Here is a 27,766-nt window from a genome sequence, read left to right on the forward strand (position 1 = left end):
ATGGCGGACCCAGCTGCTGGCTACAACCAGAGCCACCCACGCTTCCTAGCAGCTGGGGAAACCCCTCAGCCAATTCTCGGAAGTGACCCACCGCCAGCCTCTCCCCTGAAGCAGGCCTGGTGGGGGAGTAGGAGGGGATTGTACCAGGCGCTCCCCAAATCCTCCACGGCTCCCGCAGCAGACCCTGGGGGAGCCCCGCGCACCCCCCATTTCCACCTCCGGACCCCGGGCTTCCCCCTCGCCCCATGCCGAGGCAGCCACTTGGAGCCCCCTTCCCCCGCTCGCTCCCAGGCTCTGGAAACCTCCTTCGCCGCCCGCTCCCCGGCTCTCCACGGCCTGGACCTGCGGCCAATGGGCCCGGGCGGGGGAGGAGCCTGGGCGGGGCCCGTGAGGGGCCGGGGAAACTCCCTGCGCCCAGCCCGGCTTGACAGGCTCCCTCGAGGAAGCGGCACGTTTCTGCGCGAGGACGCGGCTGGAGCAAGCAGCTAGGGCGCCGCCTCGCGCCCATCTTCCTGGAGCGGTGAGTTCCGCCGGGGGCCCTGTTGCCTTGCGGCTTGGGCAGAGCGAGCCGAGGGCTGCCGGGGCCCGCCTGGGGTTGGCGGCGAGCGCCCCTCTCTCGTTCGGCTGCTCGTGGGAGCCCCGAGTCCGCCTGACGCCTCTCCGCCGCCTGGGGAGGGGCGCGCCCCGCTCTCGGCTGGGTGGGGTGGGCGTGAGCTGAGCCGCTCGCTTCGGGGGACGTTGTAGCATCTGAACTTCGCCGAACAGGCCGATGCGGTACCCGCCGGAGACGGGCGGAGGGGTGGCCGTGGACTAAGGGAACAATCCGAGTTAGGACGGGAACTTGGGGCGCCGGTGTCCTAGTATTTCCCTTTCCTAACAAGGAACGGGTGGTTGCTTTAATTGGAAGACCATCAGCCAGTAAGAAACTAGCACAGTTCAGGTGCCCTTCCAATTGTGCCACATTTGGAAACCTCCAGGGGAACGTAGGAACTGACTACCTGGGGCTCAAGTACTTCTCCAGAGAGATGGAAAGGAAAGTATCACGGCCCTTTCAAACAGAAGCAAAAGAGAGAACAATATTATGGTGTCCGACCGAGCTAGTGTTCTGAACCTGGGTGTGCTTTGAAATAGTTTCTTTCTTATCTCAGGGAAAAGAGATGCAGTGTGTCTGTTTTTCAAGAAAGTAACAGGTTTAGAAGGTGAATTTATAATATCTGGCTGAAAACTATTTTAAATCCTTTTTTTTTAAATGTATTTAGCTGTAATTTCTTCTTCCTGTCACTAAGAAGAACAAAATCAGGATCTCCCTACTTCTCCAGTCTGTGTACCCTAACAAATGCTAACTTCATTAACAGTTCTGGTAGTGTATTACAGTCCAAACCCAGCTAATATGTGTATTTGCTTTTAGATCCAGAATATAAAAGTCATTTGCTCTTTCCTTAGCCACCCCAGAATGACCCATGATTAACTGACTGAACAAGTTAGTTTTCTCTGGCTCTTCCTACTAACTGATTGGAATTGACATTCCTGCTAAAATGAATGAGTACCTGCATATACCTGAGATGGCCTTTTGTAATACAAACTGTATGTTAGTGGGACAGGAAGTGACCAGAGGACTGGCATTGGCCTGAAAATGGTAATTTAAACATCCTGTTCCTACCCTTGAATTGTGAGGCTTTCTTTTTTTTAAGTGTTCAGACATCGAAGAAGGAAAATCAGTGGCTTTTATGCAAGGCCTCACAGTTTGAGGAAAACTTAAACCATGGCATGATTTTCTGATAATGCTGTTACTTAGCACTTCAAATTTTCAAAGGGCTGTGTAATTGTGATGCTCCTTTTTGATAGGTAAGACAGTATTCTTATTTTTCAGATTGAGAAGCTGAGGCTGAGCCTTTATTCTTTCTTATGGTGCCCTTCCCCCATGAATAATTTTTTTTTCTGCTTAAGGCTTTAGAGGACAGACAATATATTGAGTGACCAGTTAAATATGGCAGGTGAATTTATGAACTAAACAATGTATTTAGCCAGCTAGTCTCCATGTTTTGGTTTTTCCCTTTAGTGTAAAACGGTAAGATAACAGGTGTTGTTAGGGTTAGGTTTCTATTAAGAATAGAAGGGTGAGACACAACATCTTCTCGTGGATAATGTGCCTAATGTTTCAGATTATCATTTTCTGTGGTAATAGTAGCTTCTGATCACTGCAAATAAGTGCAACACAACAGCATACAAAATCACATGTCATGCCATACTGTCGTGAAGGTTAACCATGTGATTTGGTTGGGTTTACTGCTATAGTTTTAATGGTACTAATAAACTGTTAAGTTATTATTTTTATAGTGCTGGGAAGTCTAGATGTATACTTATGTGTCTGGGGGGCAGAATGTGAGAAGGAGAGGACCTCTATTTGACAGCAAGGTAACACTAATTTAACATTAAAGTCACAAATTGCTTTATTGTAGTAGTTTTCAGAGTAGCAGCCGTGTTAGTCTGTATCCGCAAAAAGAAAAGGAGGACTTGTGGCACCGTAGAGACTAACAAATTTATTTGAGCATAAGCTTTCGTGAGCTACATAAAGTGAGCTGTAGCTCACGAAAGCTTATGCTCAAATAAATTTGTTAATCTCTACGGTGCAATTTGCAATTTCTGATTTTAACTAATGTTAAATTAGTGTTACCTTGCTGTCAAATAGAGGTCCTCTCCTTCTCACATTCTGCCCCCCAGACAAAGTGAGCTGTAGCTCACGAAAGCTTATGCTCAAATAAATTTTAGTCTCTACGGTGCCAGAAGTACTCCTTTTCTTTTTATTGTAGTAGTTTCTTTGCATGCTTATGGAGCAAAAATAGTGTGTGAGGAGTGGTGGAGGGACAGTACTATAGTACATTACAACTATAGACGGGCACATGTGTTGTACCTGACTCAGAATGAAGGGGAGGCAGGGTGGAGAGAGCAAGAGGAATTTCCTGTGGGTTTGTGCTGTTGGAGTAGCACAAATAGGGTTCCACACTGCAGGCAGGATCTAGTAAGAGATTAAAGCCATGTTCTGTACCAGGGTATACAGTAATAGAGTGGCAGCCTGGTAACTTACATGCTCAAGTTCACTACTTCTTTCCATAAGAAACATTTTCAACTATTAAAAAAATGCAGTGTCTGCTTTCCTCAGTTTGTTTTTAAATTGAAAATGGTTGCCCAAAAAATGAAAATGTTTTCATTTGCAATTGCCAAACTTTTTCTTTTAAAATGAAAAGTCAAAATGTTTTCAGGATGATTCCAGCCATCTCTACCACTGAGTATTGGATTGTTTCACTGAATATATGTATTTGAGAGAAAAGTTTGCAAACTGAGACGACTACACAAATGGGGGGGAAAGTAGCCCTGGTCGCTGATATTTGATTGTCTGAAATCATCTGGAAATCTGACCAGCTCTTCAATTTGTGAACTTCTCGTAACAAACGACACGTGGCCTCCCTGAATGAAAGCAGACCTAATAGTTACTTCCCCCATCCACCATAAACGTCTCAGTTTTATTTGGCTCAAGTCTGAACCAGCTCACTGTTATCCATTCCTCAATTTCACCTGAACCACAAGAGACACTCAGCTACACTCTCCAGGCCGGAGATAAAGCTGATGAATGTAAAGCTGATGAATGTTGCCGTCATTCTGAAAACACTTCAGCCCATGCCTCCTTGCTAAATCTTTCATGCATCTAGAACAGGAAAGTACCCAAACTACCCTCAAGAATCTATTAGAAAGAAAAGAAAAAAAGAAACAAAAATTACCAAAGGCAGTCCCATATACTTCTACAGATCAGCACCTCATTATCCATAAAATAGATCTAGCACTGCAGAGCCTTTTATGATACTGACTTGTGTGGCTGCAGTTGTGTATTAGAAGTCAATTTGTAAACACAAACAAGAAAAACACCTTGTGAGGTTCTATATACTTGATCAGGAAAGGATACTCTAAGTGCCATATGCCATAATATTTCTAGGTATGCTTTTGCACCATTGTCAACATTGCTGGTGTCCCAGGAGTATAACAAAGAATACATTGCTCTCTCTGTTTAGGGAAATCTTTCTTGTGCAGGATGATCTCATTAATCAGTGCTGCTGATTTTAATCTTTGACTTGCCTTTACAGACACAACTCTGTATATGACAAGTGGCCAAGGCAGATTACAAGCTACTGCTTTAAATGTACAAGAAGATATAGAGGTTAACTTCCTCATGGCGGTGGCTTTCCGTTTTAACTTAAATTGCAAGCTGGGTGGGGGACGACTATGGGTCTTGCACATGGCTGGACTGAAATGAACTAGAGTGCAAGATCGACCCTCTGCTTCAAACTAGTTTCAGTTTACATCTCAAAAAATATCTACTCTAAAAGAATATATATGCATTGTAGACACAAATGAGATAGGGACAACATGATCCTGCCACAGAAAAAGAACAATTTAATATGGACCGACTCCTGGACTCTCAGGCATGATTCCCATTCACTTTCATCAGGGGCTTGCCTTGGGAAGAAGTGCTTTGTGCCACTGGGTCCAGTTCTGCAAGAGTGGTTACATTTTTTGTATTTGGAGTGGAATGCTTGTCAGTATTTTGCAGCTATAGACTAAAGGTCACGATCTGTGCTCTCTCTCCAAGTGTAATAGGGTGTGTGGAAAGGGATGGGGTGGGAAGGGAAGGCTAGCATTGCAAAAGTGGATTTTCACTTCCAGGGTTCTCTCGTTACATGTGCTGATCCAGTCCCTGACATGGATTGGTATGCACTACAGAATAATCAGTACAAAGCATTCCAACTATTGGCATGTCCCTGTGCTGAGTTTGCAGGATGTGGGTGTAACTGCCGGGGGTATTTCCTAGGGCCAGTTAAGCTGGCTTTTTGGACCCTTTATAGCTTTTGAGCTGCTGTAGTGGTTGCAGTAACCCTCAAAATTAGGGCCCTAACTGTATCAAGGCACTAATTTAGATTAATAATAATATTGAACAATAATCTGTTGCAACACAATGTTGGTTGGAGATAGTTTTTAAAAATGCTGTCTGATCAGCAGCATAACTATATGAGAATGCAAACCTCCCCATTTGCCCCCCCATGATATTTCAAGATATGTATTCTAAATTCTGAGTTGATTTTATTTGAAACTTAAAAATTTCCTCCACTCTTATCTTCATAAACTTACTCATTACACCAGGATGTATGGTCTATCACCTTGGACTGTTCAGAATTGTCTATCTTTAGAATTATCCGTATAAATTGATTTATCTGACTGATAACCACTGACAACCTGATGTTACTGCTCAGATGTATGTTTAATGTCCTCTTGCTTGCTTTTTATTTATAAATTCTATTTCATAATAGAAATAGTATTTCCATGATCATATTGTACTTCTGTGGTGTGACATTTGGGGGCATCACCCAGACCAATAAAGGGTTCTGTCACATCTGCCTTGTACGTTTGGGTATCTTAATACTGTGTTGCTATGGTTTGCTCTGACACAAGTAGCCAGCTTACAAGCATGAGGTCCCACTTTGGCTTCCACCAGCCTCGTTACTACTTGCATGGTGACCTCAACAATCACTTTTGGTCCAAGTTCTCCTCCCCCACCCCCCAATCCATCTCCCCAAGTTGTTGACCGTCAGCCACTTGGAATTTTCCCCTCTGGTTCATCACCTTCAAAGATGTGAAACCTGCCCCCAATTATTAGTTCACTTTGGCACACACGCTCCACACAGTTTGCACAATAAAGATCTGCTTGGGGTAAAAATAAACAAAGTTTATTTAATAGAAAAATCCATGGATTCAAAGATGAAATAGTAAGGGAAAGCAAATGCATCCGAGTTACACAGAAAATAAAGATGTAATCTCAGGCTTTACATTTTGGTAGTCCCTTTTCTAATACAAGTTACCTATTGCATCAGAACAGTTTCCCGGTATGCCCTTGGTCCTAGAGGGGATCCAGTGCTTCCCAGACAGGATCCCACTTTCTTGCTGGCCCTCAGTTTCTGGATAGTCTTCACTTCAGATCCCTTCCCTTTTAGCAGGGTTTGCAGTTCTTTATTTTTTTTCCCCCCTTCCCTTTTTCTCAGAGTGTGGTAATTCATGGTGACACAGAGCAGGGGGGTTTCCCAGACTGGGATTTTCTTTTCAGGTTTCAAATTTTGTTTTCCCATAACGTCTCTTACTGGCTGGACAATGTAGGTGCTTGAAGCTGGTTTTTTTATAAACACCTGGCCTGGGAGATTCCTCCCTGCTTGATTGCCTCACCACACTGCTGTGAGATGATGTTCTAGAGGTACTGTAGTTAAAATTACAATTTTCTACACATTTATAACAAAAACCTGTGTGTGTGTGTCCGTCCCCTAATGACCATTGAGTTCAGAACATTACAAGCTTTAATAAAAGATCTTACTTGACATTTTTTATACATAGTAACACTATATACGAACAGCTGGTTCAATTGCTTATTCTTTGGGGTTCAGACCCCCATTTTCTCCTTGGTGTATCAGGACCCTGATTGTTACATATGGGTACAGTCACTTGATCCTGTCTTCCATACAGGAATATCGTGGTGATTATATGTTCAAACATTACATTACGTGCATTACAGTATGAGTAAGTGCTTAGTATTATTAATACTGCCTACTGACTCATAATGATGCCCAAGAAGTATAGTAATTGCCCAGAAATGCATGGATGCTGTGTCTTACTGCTTGCATTAGTGATATGTATGTGTTACTGTATAACTTGCTTCAGAGTAACAGCGGTGTTAGTCTGTATTCGCAAAAAGAAAAGGAGTACTTGTGGCACCTTAGAGACTAACCAATTTATTTGAGCAAGAGCTTTCGTGTAGCTCACGAAAGCTCATGCTCAAATAAATTGGTTAGTCTCTAAGGTGCCACAAGTACTCCTTTTCTTTTTGTATAACTTGCATAACGTATGATTTCTGTGACTGTATTCAAGTCACTAACTCCTCTACCCTATTTTACCTAATTACCAAAATGTGTATATAAAGATATATTTGTTTTATCTTGTGTTTTTTGTTTTTAATGTGTAGGGTAAGAGCCCAGAACACTGGATGTGTAGCTATAGTTGTATTTTTTTAAAATTGAAGAAATAAATATTTTCTCAGGAGTCTTGTGATGAATAGATGTTGTTTATAAAGTGCCGTACAAATGCTAAAATTCACCAAAATGGGCCCACTAGCCCCAAGCCTTCAGTGTTTGATGATTGCCTCTTGCAAAACCATTTTAAAAAGTTGGTAGACATGCACAGTTTCCAGTACAATCCTGTAGAATTACTTTCCTGTACACTCAAGGACACCCAACTAATTTATCCTCTCCCCAACCCTCACCCAAATCCTTAGAATGCTTTTGGCATACATGTATGATCCTCAGTCAAAAGGAATCGGCAATATTGGGGGGAGGGACCAAAAATGCTAAGGTTAACTCTGTTTCATGGGCCTTACAGTGAGGGTGAATGAAACTTTTAATCTAGTCTTCACCGCCCTGGTATAAGACACTCAGAAACCAAACTTACTTAGCTGTAATCAATCAAATTCAAAGAGTGACTTCCAGCATTCTAGACTTCCACTATTCATAGCTTCTTTCCCATGAAGGGGAGAAAGGATAGCTCAGTGGTGGGGGGAGGGATAGCTCAGTGGTTTGAGCATTGGCCTGCTAAATCTAGGGTTGTGAGTTCAATCCTTTGAGGGGGCCATTTGGGGCAAAAATTGGGGATTGGTCCTGCTTCAAGCAGGGGGTTGGACTAGATGACCTCCTGAGGTCCCTTCTAATCCTGATATTCTATGATATACCAAGATGACCAAGGGACTCTGATTATGAATCCAGGTCAGAAGACTGTCTTAGGATGCTGGAAACTGGTCAGTAGTGATACACAAGCTGTACAGAATTTTCCCACAGAGAACTTTGAAAGCTAATTTATGGTCTCATTAACTCTTGAAGAGATTTGAATCCTAGCTGGGTACAATAAAACAGGCTTTCTACTCTGACTATCCGGGAACTATGTTTACTTACATGTTGTGGTGCTGCTAGAATGCAAACAATAAAAAAATAGTCTAAGTTAAAATTCTTGCCCACTGCTGGCGCATAAATACATCAAGGAAGGAAACAAAGCAATTACACATCTATCTCTATCCTCACCTGCTCCCAACCCTCATTTAGCCCAAGCCTTCTGGATAAAAGGTCCAATAAAACTTTTTCCTTGCAAAAGATGGCTGGTACCAGTAAGGGACTCATTAATATTAGCATCCAGATAACATGATAAATGGTATGTTGGAAATATCAAGGTAGACAGGGTCATGAAATAAGCCTGGGAAATATGAGATATAAATAGACGTGGGAAGTGTTACTCAGGAGATGCAATACAGTCTTGCTCTGTGAACACTATTACAGAAATGTGGATTAGTCAAACAGGACACTCAAAGGCAATTAACATTCAAGTGGTTAATGCCTCATTTCATAGTGCTAGAGGCACCAAGCATTTGAATGTTAATTGTTTTTGATTCCTAGTTCTTCTTAAAAAGAAAAGGAGTACTTGTGGCACCTTAGAGACTAACCAATTTATTAGAGCATAAGCTTTCGTGAGCTACAGCTCACTTCCTCAGATGCATATCGTGGAAACTGCAGCAGGCTTTATATATACACAGAGAATATGAAACAATACCTCCTCCCACCCCACTGTCCTGCTGGTAATAGCTTATCTAAAGTGATCATCAGGTGGGCCATTTCCAGCACAAATCCAGGTTTTGGAGGTATTGTTTCATATTCTCTGTGTATATATAAAGCCTGCTGCAGTTTCCACGATATGCATCTGAGGAAGTGAGCTGTAGCTCACGAAAGCTTATGCTCTAATAAATTGGTTAGTCTCTAAGGTGCCACAAGTACTCCTTTTCTTTTTGCGAATACAGACTAACACGGCTGTTACTCTGAAACTAGTTCTTCTTATCAGCTGGGGAAGATAATAGACATCCTGAAGATTGAGTCTACTGGATAAACAAAGCCATCAAAGGCTGGAAGCATCATTAAAAGCTAACATGTCCAGGGAATTAGATATGGCATTAGACATATGTAATTAACGTGTTCTGGGATGACATCGTGCTCTGAGATGGGACTTAGTATTCAAGAATTTTGCTATTTAGCTATTCAAATAAATGATGGGGTGGGGGATGCAAGCTTATCCTGAAAAGCTTAATTAAATCTTAATAAGAAAGGGAAAAGAGAAGTAGACCCTTGTGTGTGAGCAAGTCTTTAAAAGAGAACTGGCCTATGACCTTGGCAATTGGACACACTCCTACGTAGAGTACTTAAAACACAGGGGTGGATAAGCAGAGAGAGAGCTCGTCCTACCAGAGAGGAAAGGAAGCAGGTCTTAGCTGTAACCTGCAATGGGTAACCTGCAATATTCTGTTGGTGAAGTTTTGATAGTTTTATGAGATTTCTGTAGGTCTTTAAATGTTACAGTTGGTGTTAAAGGATGACTTTTCTCACCCCAGGGTACACTTACATCTCTAAACTTGGAGAGAATGAGATGATTGTATATATCACATTAGTAGATGTGCAGGTGAACAAGCCTCTGATAGTGTGGCTGATGTGATTAGGCCCTATGATGATGTCCCCGATTAGATATGTGGATGCAGTTGGCAACAGGCTTTGTTGCACGGATAGGTTCCTGGGTTAGTGGTTCTGTTGTGTGGTGTGTGTGGTTGCTGGTGAGTATTTGCTTCACAGAACGCCACTAGCTATCACCTTCAGCCCCCACCTAAAACCTCTCCAACGCATCATCAAGGATCTACAACCTATCTTGAAGGACGACTCATCACTCTCACAGATCTTGGGAGACAGGCCACTCCTTGCTTACAGACAGCCCCCGAACCTGAGCAAATACTCACCAGCAGCCACACACCACACAACAGAACCACTAACCCAGGAACTTATCCTTGCAACAAAGCCTGTTGCCAACTGTGTCCACATATCTATTCAGGGGACACCATCGTAGGGCCTAATCACATCAGCCACACTATCAGAGGCTTGTTCACCTACACATCTACTAATGTGATATATGCCACCATGTGCCAGCAATGCCCCTCTGCCATGTACATTGGTCAAACTGGACAGTCTCTACGTAAAAGAATAAATGGACACAAATCAGACGTCAAGAATTATAACATTCAAAAACCTGTTGGAGAACACTTCAATCTCTTTGGTCACTCGATTACAGACCTAAAAGTGGCAATTTTTCAACAAAAAAAACTTCAAAAACAGACTCCAACGAGGGACTGCTGAATTGGAATTAATTTGCAAACTGAATACAATTAATTTAGGCTTGAATAGAGACTGGGAGTGGATGGGTCATTACACAAAGTAAAACTATTTTCCCATGTTTATTCCCCCCCCACACACACACACTGTTCCTCAGACATTCTTGTCAGTTGCTGGAAGTGGCCCACCTTGATTATCACTACAAAAGGTTTTTTTTCCCCCTGCTCTCCTGCTGGTAATAGCTCACCTTACCTGATCACTCTGGTTACAGTGTGTATGGTAACACCCATTGTTTCATGTTCTCTGTGTATATAAATCTCCCCACTGTATTTTCTACTGAATGCATCCGATGAAGTGAGCTGTAGCTCACGAAAGCTTATGCTCAAATAAATTTGTTGGTCTCTAAGGTGCCACAAGTCCTCTTGTGTGTCTATACTGTATGTAGCCTTGTGCAGAGCTAGTTTGTGAGAGAGAGGAAAAACAGATACATGGCTTGAGGGATCGCAGTCTATAGTTCTACAAGCTGCTGGCTATAGTGGAGAGAATTGCTTCTCTAGACTGTCGGGGAGTGATGTTTTGGGAGCTGACAGGCTTGTGATAACTTCAGAAGTACAGGATGCTTTCCCAAAGCAGCCCTTTCTTCCCTGCTTACATCCCCTTCCTTTCCCTGTTCGTGTTAAGTTCTAAAAATGCTAAAGAAATAGTTCAGTAGCTACTGATCTTCTTGTATTTCTATAATTCAAAGGCCATAATTTCAAAAATCTTGATTTAGTGTGTACTGTGATCTCAAGAACTAACTTCAATATCAGCTATTACTTAATGTGCACAGTGACTTTTTAAAATACACAATACACACCCTACTCAAAATTGTGTTACCTTTGGAGAGATGACGGATCATCATTCTCCTATGAAAGCCATCTTGTTAACAAATCCATGTTGTAAAAGACATCTGTTCTCCAAGTTAATGTTGTATCACACAACTGCACTTTTGCACAACTGCATCCACCGGACAAAATTATTAAATCTACTGTACAATAAGTACTACTTTCATAACTGAAATAAGTCATTAGAAAACTGTCATGAGATCAATGTCAACCTCTTTTAAAATGAACATTTCAGCTGTACTTCAATGTTTCTTAAATAAAATCAGAATAATTTAAGGAAGAGCATGAGACTGTTGTCTTGTGACTGCATTCTAATCTACTGCAGACAAAGGAAAGTTTTCAGAGTAACAGCCGTGTTAGTCTGTATTCGCAAAAAGAAAAGGAGTACTTGTGGCACCTTAGAGACTAACCAATTTATTTGAGCATGAGCTTTCGTGAGCTACAGCTCACTTCATCGGATGCATGCCGTGGAAACTGCAGCAGACATTATATACACACAGAGATCATGAAACAATACCTCCTCCCACCCCACTGTCCTGCTGGTAATAGCTTATCTAAAGTGATCATCACGTGGGCCATTTCCAGCACAAATCCAGGTTTTCTCACCCTCCATCCCCCCACACAAATTCACTCTCCTGCTGGTGATAGCCCATCCAAAGTGACAACTCTTTACACAATGTGCATGATAATCAAGTTGGGCCATTTCCTGCACAAATCCAGGTTCTCTCACCCCCCTCCCAAAAACCACACACACAAACTCACTATCCTGCTGGTAATAGCTCATCCAAAGTGACCATTCTCCCTACAATGTGCATAATTAAGGTGGGCCATTTCCTGCACAAATCCAGGTTCTCTCACCCCCCCTCCCAAAAACCACACACACAAACTCACTATCCTGCTGGTAATAGCTCATCCAAAGTGACCATTCTCCCTACAATGTGCATAATTAAGGTGGGCCATTTCCTGCACAAATCCAGGTTCTCTCACCCCCCCTCCCAAAAACCACACACACAAACTCACTATCCTGCTGGTAATAGCTCATCCAAAGTGACCATTCTCCCTACAATGTGCATAATTAAGGTGGGCCATTTCCAGCACAAATCCAGGTTTTCTCACATCCCCCCCCCACCCCCATACACATACATACATACAAAGGAAAGTTTGTCTCTCTCATCAACAGAAGTTGGTCCATTCAAACATACTACTTCACCCACCTTGTCTCTGTAATATTCTGGGACCAACACAGCTGCAACATTGCATAAATACATAAAGGAATGCTTGGACAGTCAAATGATCTAATTGGGTGAAAGTCCATCAGCACTAAATTGTCCACAGTGTGGGAAAACTGCAGGAATGTACTGAGATGGGATTATAAAGAAACTTCTCCTATAGCCAGGTTATTTCATAATTGTCCACTGCAGGATTTCTTGTATCTTACTCTGACACATTGAGTACTGGTTATTGCCAAAGACAGGATCCTAGAGTAAACAGACCACTGGTCTGATCTAATATGGCAATTCTTATGTTTTTTATATTACAATATGTATTAGCTCTTAGCTTCTTGGAAGAAGTTGCAGATGAAAGAAGAATGTGTATTGTGGCTCAAAATGCATTTTAGAAATGTTTGTATTTTATCTTCTTAGGTGGCAACTGACCCTTTATTGTTTCCATATATCCTGTTGCTATATCCACATCCACATTAGTATTAAGATTTTCGCCAGTATTTGGGGAAGTAAATGCTATTAACCAATTCTCATTAACTGTTATTACTTAGTGGATTAATTTATTTATGCTACAAAAAAGAAACAAAAGCACACTGGATTTCCCCAGTTCTGTTTGTGATATACGGAGCATTGAAGCCTTTGGAAATTTCACTAGTTTTTCTTCTCAAAAGTCAAGGGCACTGGACATGTACATCCTAAAACTTAAACAAAGGTGTTTTTTTTTTTTTTTGTTATAAGTTCCGGTTATCAATTAACAGGTTTCAGAGTAACAGCCGTGTTAGTCTGTATTTGCAAAAAGAAAAGGAGTACTAGTGGCACTTTAGAGACTAACCAATTTATTTGAGCATAAGCTTTCGTGAGCTACAGCTCATTTAATCAATTAGCCTTCTGGTGCTATCTGCTATCAAAGATCTGGCCTGCTATGATACATATCAGGGTTTAGTTGACTGTCTGAATCAAGCAGTAACAGCTCTGCCTAAACTGAAACTAGTCCTTTGCAGTTAGAGACAATTGTTTGGTTTTTGCCTTTTTAAATTTGGAGAGTGAACGCTGCGTGGCAGTGGGATAATTAGTGAAGCAGCATGATGCATAACACTGGAGCAATAGTAGAAATGAACACTTGCAGCACTGTGAAATAATAGGTCACCTGTGCCACTGAATTCCGTTACTGCAAATATCTTGTTTTGACAGATATTTTAAATTGCATCAATTCAGAGCCCTCATTAGCTGACACAGCTTTTGCTTGTACTTAAAGTTTGCTCTGCCCAGGCCACTCAGTAACCAGGTATTTCAGAGAGCTAAACGTACAGTAGTTGCAATCTTATTGCAACACATACCACATCAAGAATTTGTAACTCTCCTATGCATCATGGGAAAACTGTTTGGGTTGTGACTAATAGACAGAAGTTTCATTTTGTCATGGGAAAATAACTATGGGACAGATACTTAGCTGGCTAAATTTAAAATTTACACCAGGAGAGGATCTAGCTTCAAGCACCTAACCCGACTGTTGCAGACATTAGGTAGTAGTCTACATTCCGTGTGTGTCTGAGAACAGTTGAATTGCAAAAGGAAAATACTCTTTAGAGGGACAGACTTGCTGAAAGTATACATTTCAAAATGAATATTAAAAATTACATATGAAAAAAATGAGGGCTAAACCAGGACATTTTCAGTCAGGTTTTTATAGAATCCTAGAACTGGAAGGGACCTTGAGAGGTCATCTAGTCCAGTCCCCTGCACTCATGGCAGGACTAAGTATTATCTAGACCATCCCTGACAGGTGTTTATCCAACCTGCTCTTAAAAATCTCCATTGATGGAGTTTCCACCACCTCTCTAGGCATTTTATTCCAGTACTTAACCACCATGACAGTTAGGAAGCTTTTCCTAATGTCCAACCTAAACCTCCTTTGCTACAATTTAAGCCCATTGCTGCTTGTCCTATCCTCAGAAGTTAAGAGAGAATTTTTCTTCCTCCTCCTTGTAACAATCTTTTACGTACTTGAAAACTGTTATCATGTCCCCTCTCAGTCTTCTCTGTTCCAGACAAAACAAACCCAATTTTTTCAATCTTCCTTCATAGGTCATGTTTTCTAGACCTTCAATCATTTTTGTCGCTCTTCTCTGGACTCTATTCAGTTTGTCCACATCCTTCCTGAAATGTGGTGCCCAGAACTAGACACAATACTCCAGTTGAGGCCTAAACAGCACGGAGTAGAGCTGAAGAATTACTTCTTGTGTCTTGCTTACAACACTCGTGTTAATACATCCAGGAAGATGTTTGCTTTTTTTGCAACAGCGTTACACTGTTGACTCATATTTAGCTTGTGGTCCACTATGACCCCCAGATCCCTTTCCACGGTACTCCTTCCTAGGCAGTCCTTTCCCATTTTGTATGTGTGCAACTGGTTGTTCCTTCCTAAATGGAGAACTTTGCATTTGCACCGAACCCAGAACTGATCCCTGCAGGACCCCACTTGTTATGCCCTTCCAGCATGACTGTGAACCACTGATCACTACTCTCTGGGAACATTTTCCAGCCAGTTTTGCACTGCCCTTATAGTAGCTCCATCTAGGTTGTATTTTCCTAGTTTGTTTATGAGAAGGTCATGCGAGACAGCATCAAAAGCTTGACTAAAGTCAAGATATACCACATCTTCTCCCCCCCCCCCACCCCGCCTCCCAATCTGCAAGGCTTGTTGCCTTGTCAAAGAAAGTTATTGGGTTGGTTTGACATGATTTGTTTTTGACAAATCCATGCTGACTGTTTCTTATCACCTTATTATCTTCTAGATGTTTGCAAATTGATTGCTTAATTATTTGCTCCATTATCTTTCCAGGTACAGAAGTTAACCTGACTGGTCTGTAATTTCCTGGGTTGTCCTATTTCCCTTTTTATAGATTGGCATTATATTTGCCCTTTTCCAGTCTTCTGGAATCTCTTCCCCTGTTGTGCTTGGTCCTCACAATATCACAGCATTGGACAATACTGCATATTCCTAAGTGAGTCTTTATGATAGCGTGCAAAATACTCTCACCTGTTCACGTAGAGCTTAATGAAATCAATGGGACTGTTACCACTAATTTCAAAGGGTGAATGTTTAGGCCTATACTTATGTATGTAGTGTGACTGTAGCTTTGTTGGTCCCAGGATACTAGAGAGACCAGTTGGATGAGGTAATATCTGGACCAACTTCGACTGCCTGTATTTGTCAAAGAATAATATTTTATACCCTAGTGCTATTTAATTATAATTACGCCACCCATAGTTAAGGTTGCCCGATACTGTCCATTTTAAGACCCTGCTTTCAGTTGCTTATAATTAGCTAAACAGCCATTCAGGCTGAAATTTCATGCCGAATGCCTGCCTCATGTTGAATTTTTTGAAATGTTTTCGCTAAAATGGTTTGGCTATGTCTGAGAGTGAAGTTAATGTGGAACACACAGTTAGTGGCTACACACGCAAAGTTTAGTTTAAGAGATTTGCCCAGCACCTCAGAGCAACTCTATGGCAGAGGCAGGATCAGAATCCAGGCAACGTCAATCCTAGCATTTCCTAACTTTTGAATGCTTGACTTTGCAACCGTAATGTTCTTTGAATATGTTTTTTTTTTTTTTTTTTTGCAATTTCGAGGATCAGCAGTAGATCCACAGAACAGACCTCTTCCACTTGAGTTAATGGGTCAACTGGTAGCATTAAGAGGCTGTTATGCTCTGTTTGGGCAAGCCACTAGAGGAGGAGTACACACTCTTTGCCACTTTACTGCTATTGATTGACAACAAAGAACTGTTGGGACTAGGAATTCTGGGTTCTATTCCAGATTCTGAAAGAGTATGTTCTATTGGTTGCAGACAGTTGCCCCATATCACCCAGTCTGATCCTGCCACTCCTTCCCCATGTGAGTCCTCCTGTCTACCTTCCTCTGCTCCCATCCTCCCAGAGCTTGCCCCTTTCTCCCTCTGTTCCCAGAACACATCCTCCATCCTGCCTGTCTGCCTCCCATACCTCACCCCCTATATGTTCAGGCAAGTCAGGGTGTTCCCCTTTCACCACACTACCTGGACACCTCACTGCTGCATCTGAAGTCAGTGGGAACTGTGCTTCAAATATGTGAAGTACTACAAAAGCAATTCTCCGAAAAATTAGGCCCTAGGCATCTCAAATTGGGCACCCAAAACTAGTGGACTAATGACAGTTTTGCCCTTAATCTCTCTGTGCCTTAAAGCCCCATCTATAAAAGGGCAATAACACCCTTCCCCACAGATGTAATTTATCCAAAGATAAATTATTAATGTTTTTGAACACTCAAATATTACAGTGAGTACCATGGCAAAGCCCATGCGGAAATTAATACTATACTCAGTGCATGGCTCGAATGGTTTGCAATAAATAAAACCTGAGGTCATACATTGAATATAAAATATTGAATAGCTGCTCATTTGGTGAGCACTGTCCATCCTGTTCAGTGAATGTGGCAGGGGCACGGGGTGTGTGGGGGCGGAGGAAATATGTGATCATATAATTTAAAGACTGAATCACACAAGAGAGGCGCAAACAAAGGTTGCACAGACAACCATCATCTTGGCATTTCCCAGTTTTTTTAATGCTTGGTTTTACAACTTTAACATACAAAAAAAAACTATATTCACAGAATGTTAACATGACAATGGCGCTTTAACCCGGATTCTACAGGCTTGCCAGGAAGGCGTTTTAGTACAATAGTTTCATGTTACATGTTGTCGCCACAGGTGTGAATTGACATCAACCACTTTGATGTGATATTCCAAGTCGTCTTCAGTCGATTGTGGCGTTACAATAAGTGTAGAATTATGAACTATATCTCTTGCCTGCTCAGCTGCTTTTCACACTTAACTTTTTGTAAAATATTTTTCTTAAATTGATAACACTAGTTACTGGGCTGTAACAGGAGGCTTTGACCACCACCGGGTAGGGTTTTGTTTTGTTGTTGGTGTTTTAATCAGCATGTGAACATCAGATTTAGGGAAGTTAGGTGCCTAGTGAGATTTTTCAGAAGTACCTATCTGCATCTTTAAAAAAGGAAAAGGAGGACTTGTGGCACCTTAGAGACTAACCAATTTATTTGAGCATAAGCTTTTGTGAGCTACAGCTCACTTCATCGGATGCATACTGTGGAAAATACAGAAGATGTTTTTATACGCACAGACCATGAAAAAATGGGTGTTTATCACTACAAAAGGTTTTCTCTCCCCTCCACCCCACTCTCCTGCTGGTGATAGCTTATCTAAAGTGATCACTCTCCTTACAATGTGTATGATAATCAAGGTGGGCCATTTCCAGCACAAATCCTAGTCTGTGTGGATAAAAACATCTTCTGTATTTTCCACAGTATGCATCCGATGAAGTGAGCTGTAGCTCACGAAAGCTTATGCTCAAATAAATTGGTTAGTCTCTAAGGTGCCACAAGTACTCCTTTTCTTTTTGCAAATACAGACTAACACGGCTGCTACTCTGAAACCTATCTGCATCTTTAGGCACCTAAATAAGCACTGAAAATCTTGCCCTAGACTAATTGTTGAGCTGTACAATTCTGATAATCAGCCTGTGCATATAGACACATATCCAGTTCTCTTCGCTTCTGTTGTGTCTAGAATTTGGGTTTGATTAGCTTTCCTCTTATTTACCTAATTTGGGGAGCACTCACTATATGGACCAGAACTGCAACCTTTATTAAACGCTCTCTGGGTGTGACAGAAAGAGAGAGACAGAAAAGAGTTGGCTAGTCACATAGTGCAGGCTTTTCTAACGTCCAACTGCTAAATCGTATGAAAAGACTACTAAAAATACACTCCTTGCTTGACTTCTTTTTTTAAATGTAAGTACAGTAACTTCTCTAGTTACTACAGGGATGTGTCATGATGACTGTGAATGGGAGGGAGGTGATCCACAAGGCAGGCTTTCTAAAATTGTGGTCCACGCTATAAACAAATGTGAGAATCTCAATGTAAATAAGTCTAGCTACATAATCCTCTTTGCTCTTGTTAAAGGAATTAATTCTTGGAGCATTTCTTGAAGGTACTCTGATAGCAATGCTGGAGCCATATTTGATGGTTGTGAAGTGAATAACTTTCAAAAACAGTGTTCTTGTAGAGAGAGTGCACGTATTAGCTTTCTGATATATAAAATGGTTATGACCCTTCCTTTGTCTCAAAAGGGCGTTGTGAAGCTAGTTCATTGAAGTTGGAGCAGTGCTCTGTGCTTGTGCTTCAAATTGCCTCTTATTTACTGCTAAGGGATTTTAAATGGGGAAATTTTTTCAACTGACACCGTTTTAGTACTTTTGCACCTCACCCAGAGAATTAGCTTACCATTAATAGTGCTTTGATTTTAGATCTAGTGAAAGCGAACTAGCATCACTATATATTTATGACATTTGAAACTGAGTATCGGCTAGATGACCTGCAGTAAAATGTTTTTTGCATCACTGGACTCCTCAGTATAAAACCATACTGGAAATGTTTCTGCTAAAATGACAGCATAGTTAATTAGGTTACAGTGACGACACTTGATTCAGATGAATGTGATTCATTTTCACCTCTTTCAGGCTGTCTGCACTCTCAGACAGCTTAGCTTTGGGTTTTGTCGGGTTATCTTTGCACCCCTAAGAAGTACCAACTAACTCTTTTTTTTTTTTTTTTTTTTTTTTAAATCCAGCGGAGCTGTCATTTTGACCGACTACAGCTCCCCTACAGTCTTCACCACTAGTTTCACACCTTAGGATGTAGAATGGACTTAAAGGAACATTGTCAATTTATAACCACACTTCTTTACCTATGTACTAATATTTAAAATCACTAGAAGTGTGTGTTTGTCACTTGTTGTTGGAGGGTTGTGTATGTATTTCTTGAAGTTCTCTCAGTTTCGACAATGAAAATCAATGAGATCAATTTAATGTTTGTTTCAACACTTTCATTTTTGGGTCCTCCATGCTGCAATAGATGCATTTTCAATATTGCTGGAGGATGCTTATTTTAATTTAATTGTAATTGGATTTGTTTGTTTTTTGAGGTGGAAATGCTTCCCTCGATCCTAGGTTTTATATAAGCTGTTCTTGCTAAATTTAAATCTTGAACCAAACTTAAGCAGGTTTCAGAGTCGTAGCCGTCTTAATCTGTATCCGCAAAAAGAAAAGGAGTACTTGTGGCACCTTAGAGACTAACAAATTTATTTGAGCATAGTCTCTAAGGTGCCACAAGTACTCCTTTTGTTTCTGCAAACTTAAGCAGTTTCTCTTTCATGGGCTGCCTATTGAAGAGGACGAGTTTAAACTTTAAAGAGAGACACATTGTTAAGGTTCCTCCCCCACTCTGAACTTTAGGGTACAGATGTGGGGACCTGCATGAAAACCTCCTAAGCTTACTTTTACCAGCTTAGGTTAAAACTTCCCCAAGGTACAGATTAATTTTATCCTTTGTCCTTGGAATATCCACTGCCACCACCAAACTCTAACTGGGTTTACTGGGAAACCTAGTTTGGACACGTCTTTCCCCCCAAAATGCTCCCAACCCTTGCACCCCACTTCCTGGGAAAGGTTTGGTAAAAATCCTCACCAAGTTGCATAGGTGACCACAGACCCAAACCCTTGGATCTGAGAACAATGAAAAAGCATTCAGTTTTCTTACAAGAAGACTTTAATAGAAATGGAAGTAAATAGAAGTAAAGGAATCACCCCTGTAAAATCAGGATGGTAGATACCTTACAGGGTAATTAGATTCAAACATAGAGAATCCCTCTAGGCAAAACCTTAAGTTACAAAAAAGACACACAGACAGAAATAGTCATTCTATTCAGCATAGTTCTTTTCTCAGCCATTTAAAGAAATCATAATCTAACACATACCTAGCTAGATTACTTACTAAGAGTTCTAAGACTCCATTCCTGATCTATCCCCGGCAAAAGCAGCATATAGACAGACACAGACCCTTTGTTTCTCTCCCTCCTCCCAGCTTTTGAAAGTGTCTTGTCTCCTTATTGGTCATTTTGGTCAGGTGCCAGCAAGGTTACCTTTAGCTTCTTAACCCTTTACAGGTGAGAGGATTTTTCCTCTGGCCAGGAGGGATTTTAAAGGAGTTTACCCTTCCCTTTATATTTATGACACACACATTTAGGGGTTAGCTCTCATGAAAGAGAGAAGTGGGTATAGCTATTTATATTTCTCTAACACAATTGTTTTTGTTTTACTTTTTATGTATTTATTTTTAACTTCAGTGGCTATCTGTAGGGTTTTTGTTGTTGTTTTTGAATAGTCTCCTGTGGTGGCTATCCCCAAACACTTTAGCATTGTACTAGAGCATGAGAATTGAAAAAGGAAACTAATTTATAAGCAAAACTATCTAAGCTATCCTGTTTGTTTGTGTGTTTCATCTAAACTGAATGAAATACAGAAAACAAAGAGTGCACATGGTGAAGCGTAATTTACATTCTCTAAAAGTATTCTTGCAATTTAAAAAATTTCAGATACTGTTAAGAGTAAGGAATTAATTTTCAATTATTTTTATCTTGGATTTAGACTACTGTAGTACTTCATGGGCAGTTTGATCCTTTTTAGAGTGGCTGAATCCATAGTCTGTCTCTCCAGTGCTTCACAACAGTGCCCAAATAATTTCATATTATTTCACATCTTCCATTTTATTGACGGTGGCATGTAAAACTTGGTTATAAAACCTACTATGAGAACAGGAAGACAAATATCTTCTTTGAAATTGTTAGGAGTAAATCATTCTGTTTCATGAGAAGGTGCTCAGGGCCTGCTTTTAGAGCAGAAAATGGCAAGAAATATTCCAGCACCAAAACCTCATGCTAGGTCCCCGTTCTTAATTTGTCACAAGCTTTTTGTGGAAGACTGAATTCTCTGTCTTAACAGGACCCAAACCATCTTTTTCTTTTCTCGGTGGTGGTGGTGGTGAGATGTCTCATGCAACACTGCATTTAAGTTAACAAATTTAAAAACCTTTTTGGCCTCAAAAAATGACAGAGATTTATGTGCCTTAGCTCATTTCTGCTACTGTAGTATGTATTTTTAAATCACCACAAACAGCTTGATGCTATTAGCTATCTGTAGTATAGAAAAGTCGCGCTGTTTGTCAGTTCTCCTGCTGACAAAAAACTTCCTCCGACAATGAGTGGCGTTTGCATTGTTGACAGGAGAGCGCTCCTGCCAACAACACGCTGTTCGCACTGGTGCTTGTCACGGCAAAGCTTTTGCTCTTTCTTTTGTGTTGTTTTTGGTTTTGGTGGGGGCGGGGGACTTTGAGGCTGGTTAAACACCTCCGAAAGACAAAAGTTTTGTCGTTCAATTGCCAGTGTAGACATAGCCTTATACTGGTGTAAAGAATGTGGTTTGGTTTGGTTTTTGTTTGGGTGGTTTTGTTTTGTTTTAGCTTTATTGCCTGGAAAGGAATAAAGCTAAACCAAAAAAGCCACTATTATGCCAAGGTAAGTGTGTCTACTCTGGGGCTATACTACTATAATTTTATTGGTACCACTGGTAAATTTTGCCTTGAGGACAAGCCCTAAGGCCTCAATCCTGCAAACACTTGCATGTGTCCAGTGTCTTTAAGTGGGATTATTCATGTTCATAAAAATAAGCGTATGCATGAGCATTTGCAGAATTGTGGCTTAAAAGCTCTTTAAAATCCCTAGCAAGATTCCTGCTAAGCCTGTTCTACAAAACTTTAAGGTATGTGCGTCAAAGAGGGTAGTTACTGTGTGAGGGGGCTGCAATTAGGATTTTGTTTTTGTTCTTTAACTTTTAAAAACTATGCAACAGATCATAAATCTGCATTTTTGACTGCCATTGTCTTCACTGGGTCCACACCTATACCCTTTGGCCATGTCTACACTAAGCTTTTTTTTTTTTTTTTACCCTTGAAATAATTTAGTGTCAATTAATTCATGGTAGTTAACATCTTTGTAAAGGCTAGCGTGGACATGCACTTGAAAAATGAAAACGTAAGGCAGAGTAAAATTCAGTTTAGTGTCAAAACATAGAACACTAGGGGCAGCATGCTTATTGCATTATTCATGTTCTTATTTAATTCAGTAATCACTCTCTCTAATTTAAATGGCCCTGTCATAGAATTCCAGGTTCTAAATTGCAGTGCCACAGAATCCTTGCTTTAGTAAATTTGATCTCTTATATTTGCTGTCGATAGTTTAGTTTTATGTCTCAAGTACCAAGATTTTGAAAATAAACATACAGTGCTCCAATAATGGAAGAGGCGTGCCACTAGGATAATCTGATGTTTAGTTTTAGTTTTTATTTAGCTCTATAAAGAGTTGGTTCTGCGTCTGCTCCTGTCATAAATATAAAGGGAAGGGTAACCACCTTTCTATATACTATATGCTATAGTGCTGTAAAATCCCTTCAGGCCAGAGGCAAAACCCTTTCATCTGAGGGTTTTTCTTAAAGGGTTAAGAAGCTAAGGTAACCTTGCTGGCATCTGACCAAAATGACTAATGAGGGGACAAGATACTTGCAAATCTGGAGGGGGCAGGAACAAATGGTTCTGTCTGTCTGGGTGATGCTTTTGCTGGGACAGATCAGAAATGCAAAGCTTCCAACTCCTGTTAAGTTAGTAAGTAATCTAACTAGAAACTACATTAGATTTTCTTTTGTTTAATGGCTGGTAAAATAAGCTGTGCTGGAGGGAATGTATATTCCTGTTTTTGTGTCCTTTTGTAACTTAAGGTTTTGCCTAGAGGAATTCTCTATGTTTTGAATCTGATTACCCTGTAAGGTATTTACCGATCCCGATTTTACAGAGGTGATTCTTTTACCTTTTCTTTAACTAAAATTCTTCTTTTAAGAACCTGATTGATTTTCATTGTTCTTAAGATCCAAGGGTTTGGGTCTGTGTTCACCTGTACCAATTGGTGAGGATTATTATCAAGCCTTCCCCAGGAAAGGGGGTGTAGGTCTTGGGGGGATATTTTGTAGGAAGACTTCTCGAAGTGGTCTCTTTCCCTGTTCTTTGTTTAAAACGCTTGGTGGTGGCAGCATACTGTTCAAGGACAAGGCAAAGTTTGTACCTTGGGGAAGTTTTTAACCTAAACTGGTAAGAATAAGCTTAGGGGGGTTTTCATAAAGGTCCCCACATCTGTACCCTAGAGTTCAGAGTGGGGAAGGAACCTTGACAGCTCCACATTTAGCGCTCACTGAACGACACCAAAATTGGGCTTTAACAGACATGGATCCCCTTAGGTGCCCCCCTCCTCTCCTAAAATCCCAGCCTGAACCTTTCCCTATCAATCCTTGTAACCAGTTCTTTCCCTGCTACATTTTTTGTGCATGTGTTTGTACTCTGCAAACATGTTGACAGGTTTCACTGAGGCAGGAACTGCAAAGGCAGAATTTCTGATCATTGGGGTCAGTGATTCAGTAAAGGGTTAGGGTCTAGAAGGCATCGAGGTGCAGAGGAATCTTGATTTTTTTTTTTCAATTAGATCTATGCTGTTCTACACACAGCAGTAATGACTGCAAGCTTCTTATTAAACCTTAATTATTTGTTTACAAGAATCATGGCAATGTTTTTTTTATTTTAACTATTGACAGGTTTTTGGATGCACAGCTTTCAATAATGCATGAGTAAAAAAGTGGGAGGGGCGGGGGGAATTTACTGAGCCCTGTTGCTACCACAAGGGGACTCAAGTGCCAGTGTCTTAGCACCTCTAATCCAATGACCTGTGTCAAGCGATGCAGGGAAGTTTAAGAGAAACTGGTATTCTGTGGTGTGTTTTATGCAAAGATACTTTAAATGTGAAACTTTAAAAAAAATTTTTTTTTTCATTTTAATACATTCTTTAATTTTTCTGTTTTGTTTTTGTTTTTTCCCTTCTCCCCAACTCTCTTTGCCTACAGGCAGGATGAAAGACCGGTTATATGAACTGTATGAGTTAGCTAGGCTTTATAACCAACAGTTTCCTAACAATGAGGATGATGAGATTTTACCTCATGAAATCCTCCTGTTCGAGACTGATGATGCCCTCGCAGCTCTTTACAAAGATGTCCAGAGTATCAGAACAGACAACCTCCACCTGAAAGAGGACGTCAGACGGCTAGGTAAACAAAATAACCGCTTTCTTACCTCCATGCGCCGTCTTAGTAGTATCAAACGAGATACTAACAGCATCGCCAAAGACATCAAGGCCCGTGGAGAAGGCATCCACAGGAAACTCCAGACAATGAGAGACTTCAGTGAAGATGCTGAAACAAAACATGGCACGATGTCTGTCATAACCCGTGTATCGAAGAATCACTATGTTGACCTCATGCATGCCTTTCAGGAAGCCATGTTTGAGTACAATGAGGCAGAGATGAACCAGCGGGAGAACTGCAAGATTCGGATCCAGAGACAGCTGGAGATCATGGGCAAGGATGTTTCCGGAAACCAGATTGAGGACATGATTGAGCAAGGCAAGTGGGACGTTTTCTCCGAGAATCTCCTGTCTGATGTCAGAGGGGCTCGTGCAGCATTGAATGAGATAGAGACGCGACACAAAGAGTTGATGAAGTTGGAGACTCGCATCAGGGAAGTTCATGAGCTCTTTCTGCAGGTGGCACTACTGGTGGAGCAACAGGCTGACACCTTCGACATCATTCAACTGAACGTGGAAAAAGTTGAGGACTATGTAGGAGAGGCTAAATGTCAGGTGAGGAAAGCTTTGGAATACAGGCGGAAACACCCTTGTCGAACACTCCTCTGCTGTTGCTTTTCGTGCTGCAAAAGCTGATTCTCCTACTCAAGCCTTACAGACCAACTTGAATGTGCCCTAAGAATGTACAATTGAAATAGTACTTTTAAAATGGGTTACTCTTTGGAACAGGATTGCTTTTGGTTTTGGGGGGGGGTGGTTACCCCTTGTCTTAGATTTTGTGCTAATAAAAGCCAAATGTTGCTGGCAAATTTTATTATCTTTAAAAAAAAATTTCAAACCTAACCTATTTGGTTGTAATCTAGGCTAGAGTGCTTAAGAGAGCCTCATAAAATGATACATGCTCCAACCTGACACCACCTAATTTAAAAGAATGAATGAAAGGCTAATCGGTTAATCGATGAAGGATGAGTGTTGGTGTACCACGAGATGGCTATTTTCTATCTTCCACAGTGAGACTGCATAGGGTACAGCTCTATTGCTGTAGTGATGTAATTCTGTGGTGCTTTGTAAGTTTGCCTGCCTTTAGGAAACTTGGAGCCCATGTGATGCAATCCTTAAGCAATTCATTGCCACATTCATTTGAAGAAACAGTAAGTCTGTTAAACTATTTACAGAAAATATAGAATTATTTTCTTAAACCTTTTTACACAAGGAGCCTGATTCTGATCTTACACTAGTTTTACACCAGTGGAACTCCATTGAAATGAACGAAGTGAATTTTGATCTATTCCAGTGTAGATAAGATCAAACTCGGTCCCAAGAAGTATTCATTCCTCTCCCCCCATCCCTTTCATCATTGTGAACACACCAGAATTTTGACCAGGTCACAGGAAACACTGAAAAATTAAGACCTCTCTTCAATTGACTCTTTACTTTAGTCATTTAAATACTCTGTTTTAATGTTGTTCTTTAAGGTTGTAATGTCATCTGCTGGAGGACTGAAAATGGTCATGGCAAACTTTTCAAAGATTTTTAGCCCTATAAATAAAATTAATGCAGCCATCTCTTCTCAAATGTGACTTAACACCCATAAATGGACATTTGTCTGGAAGGCAAATGCAACATTTTAGTGATTCACATACACACACAAATTTGAAGTTATAGTGACAGATTTACCTTGTAAATAGATGCTTATTTTTGTAAGACAATGTATTGATATATTGTGTTTTGTATTTAACATGAAGGTATTAATAACAATGTTTACTCTGGTTTGTATATGAAGACAGATAGGACTGTCTTCTGCCTCTGGAACAACTGCATATTGAAGAGAGAATAGATGCCTTTATTCAATACTCCTGTATGAGCCAACATTTTGGAGTCAAAATGACACTTCCTTTTATTGGGTTCGAAAAGTTTTCCCTCCTCCCTGTAAAACCGTTTCTGATTGACCATATTAGGTTTGGACAAAAAGGGAGGAAGAGAGAAATTTAAGGCCAAATTTTGCAGTCCTTAATTGATTACATTGGTTTCACTTGATTGAAAGCTGAAGAATTTGGCCCTTACTTTTGAAGTCCTTTGTGCTCCGTGTTAGTCCTAATGAGAACAGAGGGCAATGCCAAAAGTATGCACAATATTCCAACTACAGTATGTGTTTCTAAGCAGCTTTCTGCTACATTGTGATTTATTGGTACTTTGAACTCATACAAGACTTTTTATTTTTTTTCCCCTCCCCTTTCCAGAAGTTAGTGACTTCAGAGATCTTCTGTTTGGTTAACTTTTTCCCCTTTTTTATGTCCTTTTAATAATATTATATTTTAACATTTCACATTTGTATTTTGGTGATTTCCTGCCCAGATGCTCCCAGCTATCCTTCTGCACCCTTCACAATGAAAGGTTTCTCTTTCTGTCTTTTGCACACTAAATGTATATTGTAACAAATTATTTTAAATTACTTATAAAACAATAAGGCCTTGCAAAAACAAATTGATACACACTTCTAAGCTTTCTTTGCCTAGCAAGAAAATGTTGCTTGCTGGACAGGTTTGCCACATGGAGGATGAGGGAGTTAGATGAAGGACTGTGGACAAGAACTTTTTTTTTTCTCAAGCTGAAAGTCACTGCTTTGAACTAAATATTACATGAAGCACCTGTGCCTGTATTTGCATGTGTTCATTAGCTAGAATTTATGTAGGGGACAAATGAGCCTCAAACAAGAGAATGTTTGTGGTATACAGTGAAGTCTTGAAGCCATCAGTGTTACATTTGCTTGGGAAAATTCAAACAATTCAAATCTGAACTGTAAGGGGGAAGAGACTGGGGCGTCAAATGGACTGGCTGGCACCCATTACTAATATTTAAGAGCCGTTGTCATGTTGAGTAGCACCTTACTCCATAAGTAGTCCCAATCAAGTGAGTGAGACTGTTTCTGAAGAAAGGTACAAAGCGAGGATATCATAATCTGGATTTAAATCGGGCCCCAGAAAAACGTGAATCTGTTTGCTCTGTGTATTGTAGCTTTTTCCTCCCCCTTTATGATAAAGTTATGTAAATGTTCTAATTGTATTTCTTTTTTGTACGTGTATATATCTAGAAATGCAATAAAAGTGTTTCAGCATAATGGTAAAGATGCAGAGAGTCACACCTTGAATCGGCAGATCTAAATGGTTCCATGCACATTGATATTCTGTGGAACTTGGAAAAAGTCACATTACCAAACATTACCCTCTTTCATCAACTCACACGT

General features: G+C 40.6%; 1 protein-coding gene across 1 annotated transcript; it reads left to right on the plus strand.

The window, feature by feature from the left end:
• Positions 1-27,607, plus strand: STX11 (syntaxin 11; the record flags this gene model as incomplete). The annotated part of the gene is given in 3 exon segments (XM_084623935.1): positions 1-486; positions 490-520; positions 24,287-27,607. Coding segments are annotated over 3 exon segments (1,389 nt in total). The 3' UTR covers positions 25,159-27,607.
• Between the last annotated feature and the right edge of the window lie 159 nt (positions 27,608-27,766).

The sequence above is a fragment of the Lepidochelys olivacea genome, assembly GCF_965140295.1.
Source record: "Lepidochelys olivacea isolate rLepOli2 genome assembly, chromosome: 3".
Taxonomy (NCBI): Eukaryota; Metazoa; Chordata; order Testudines; family Cheloniidae; genus Lepidochelys; species Lepidochelys olivacea.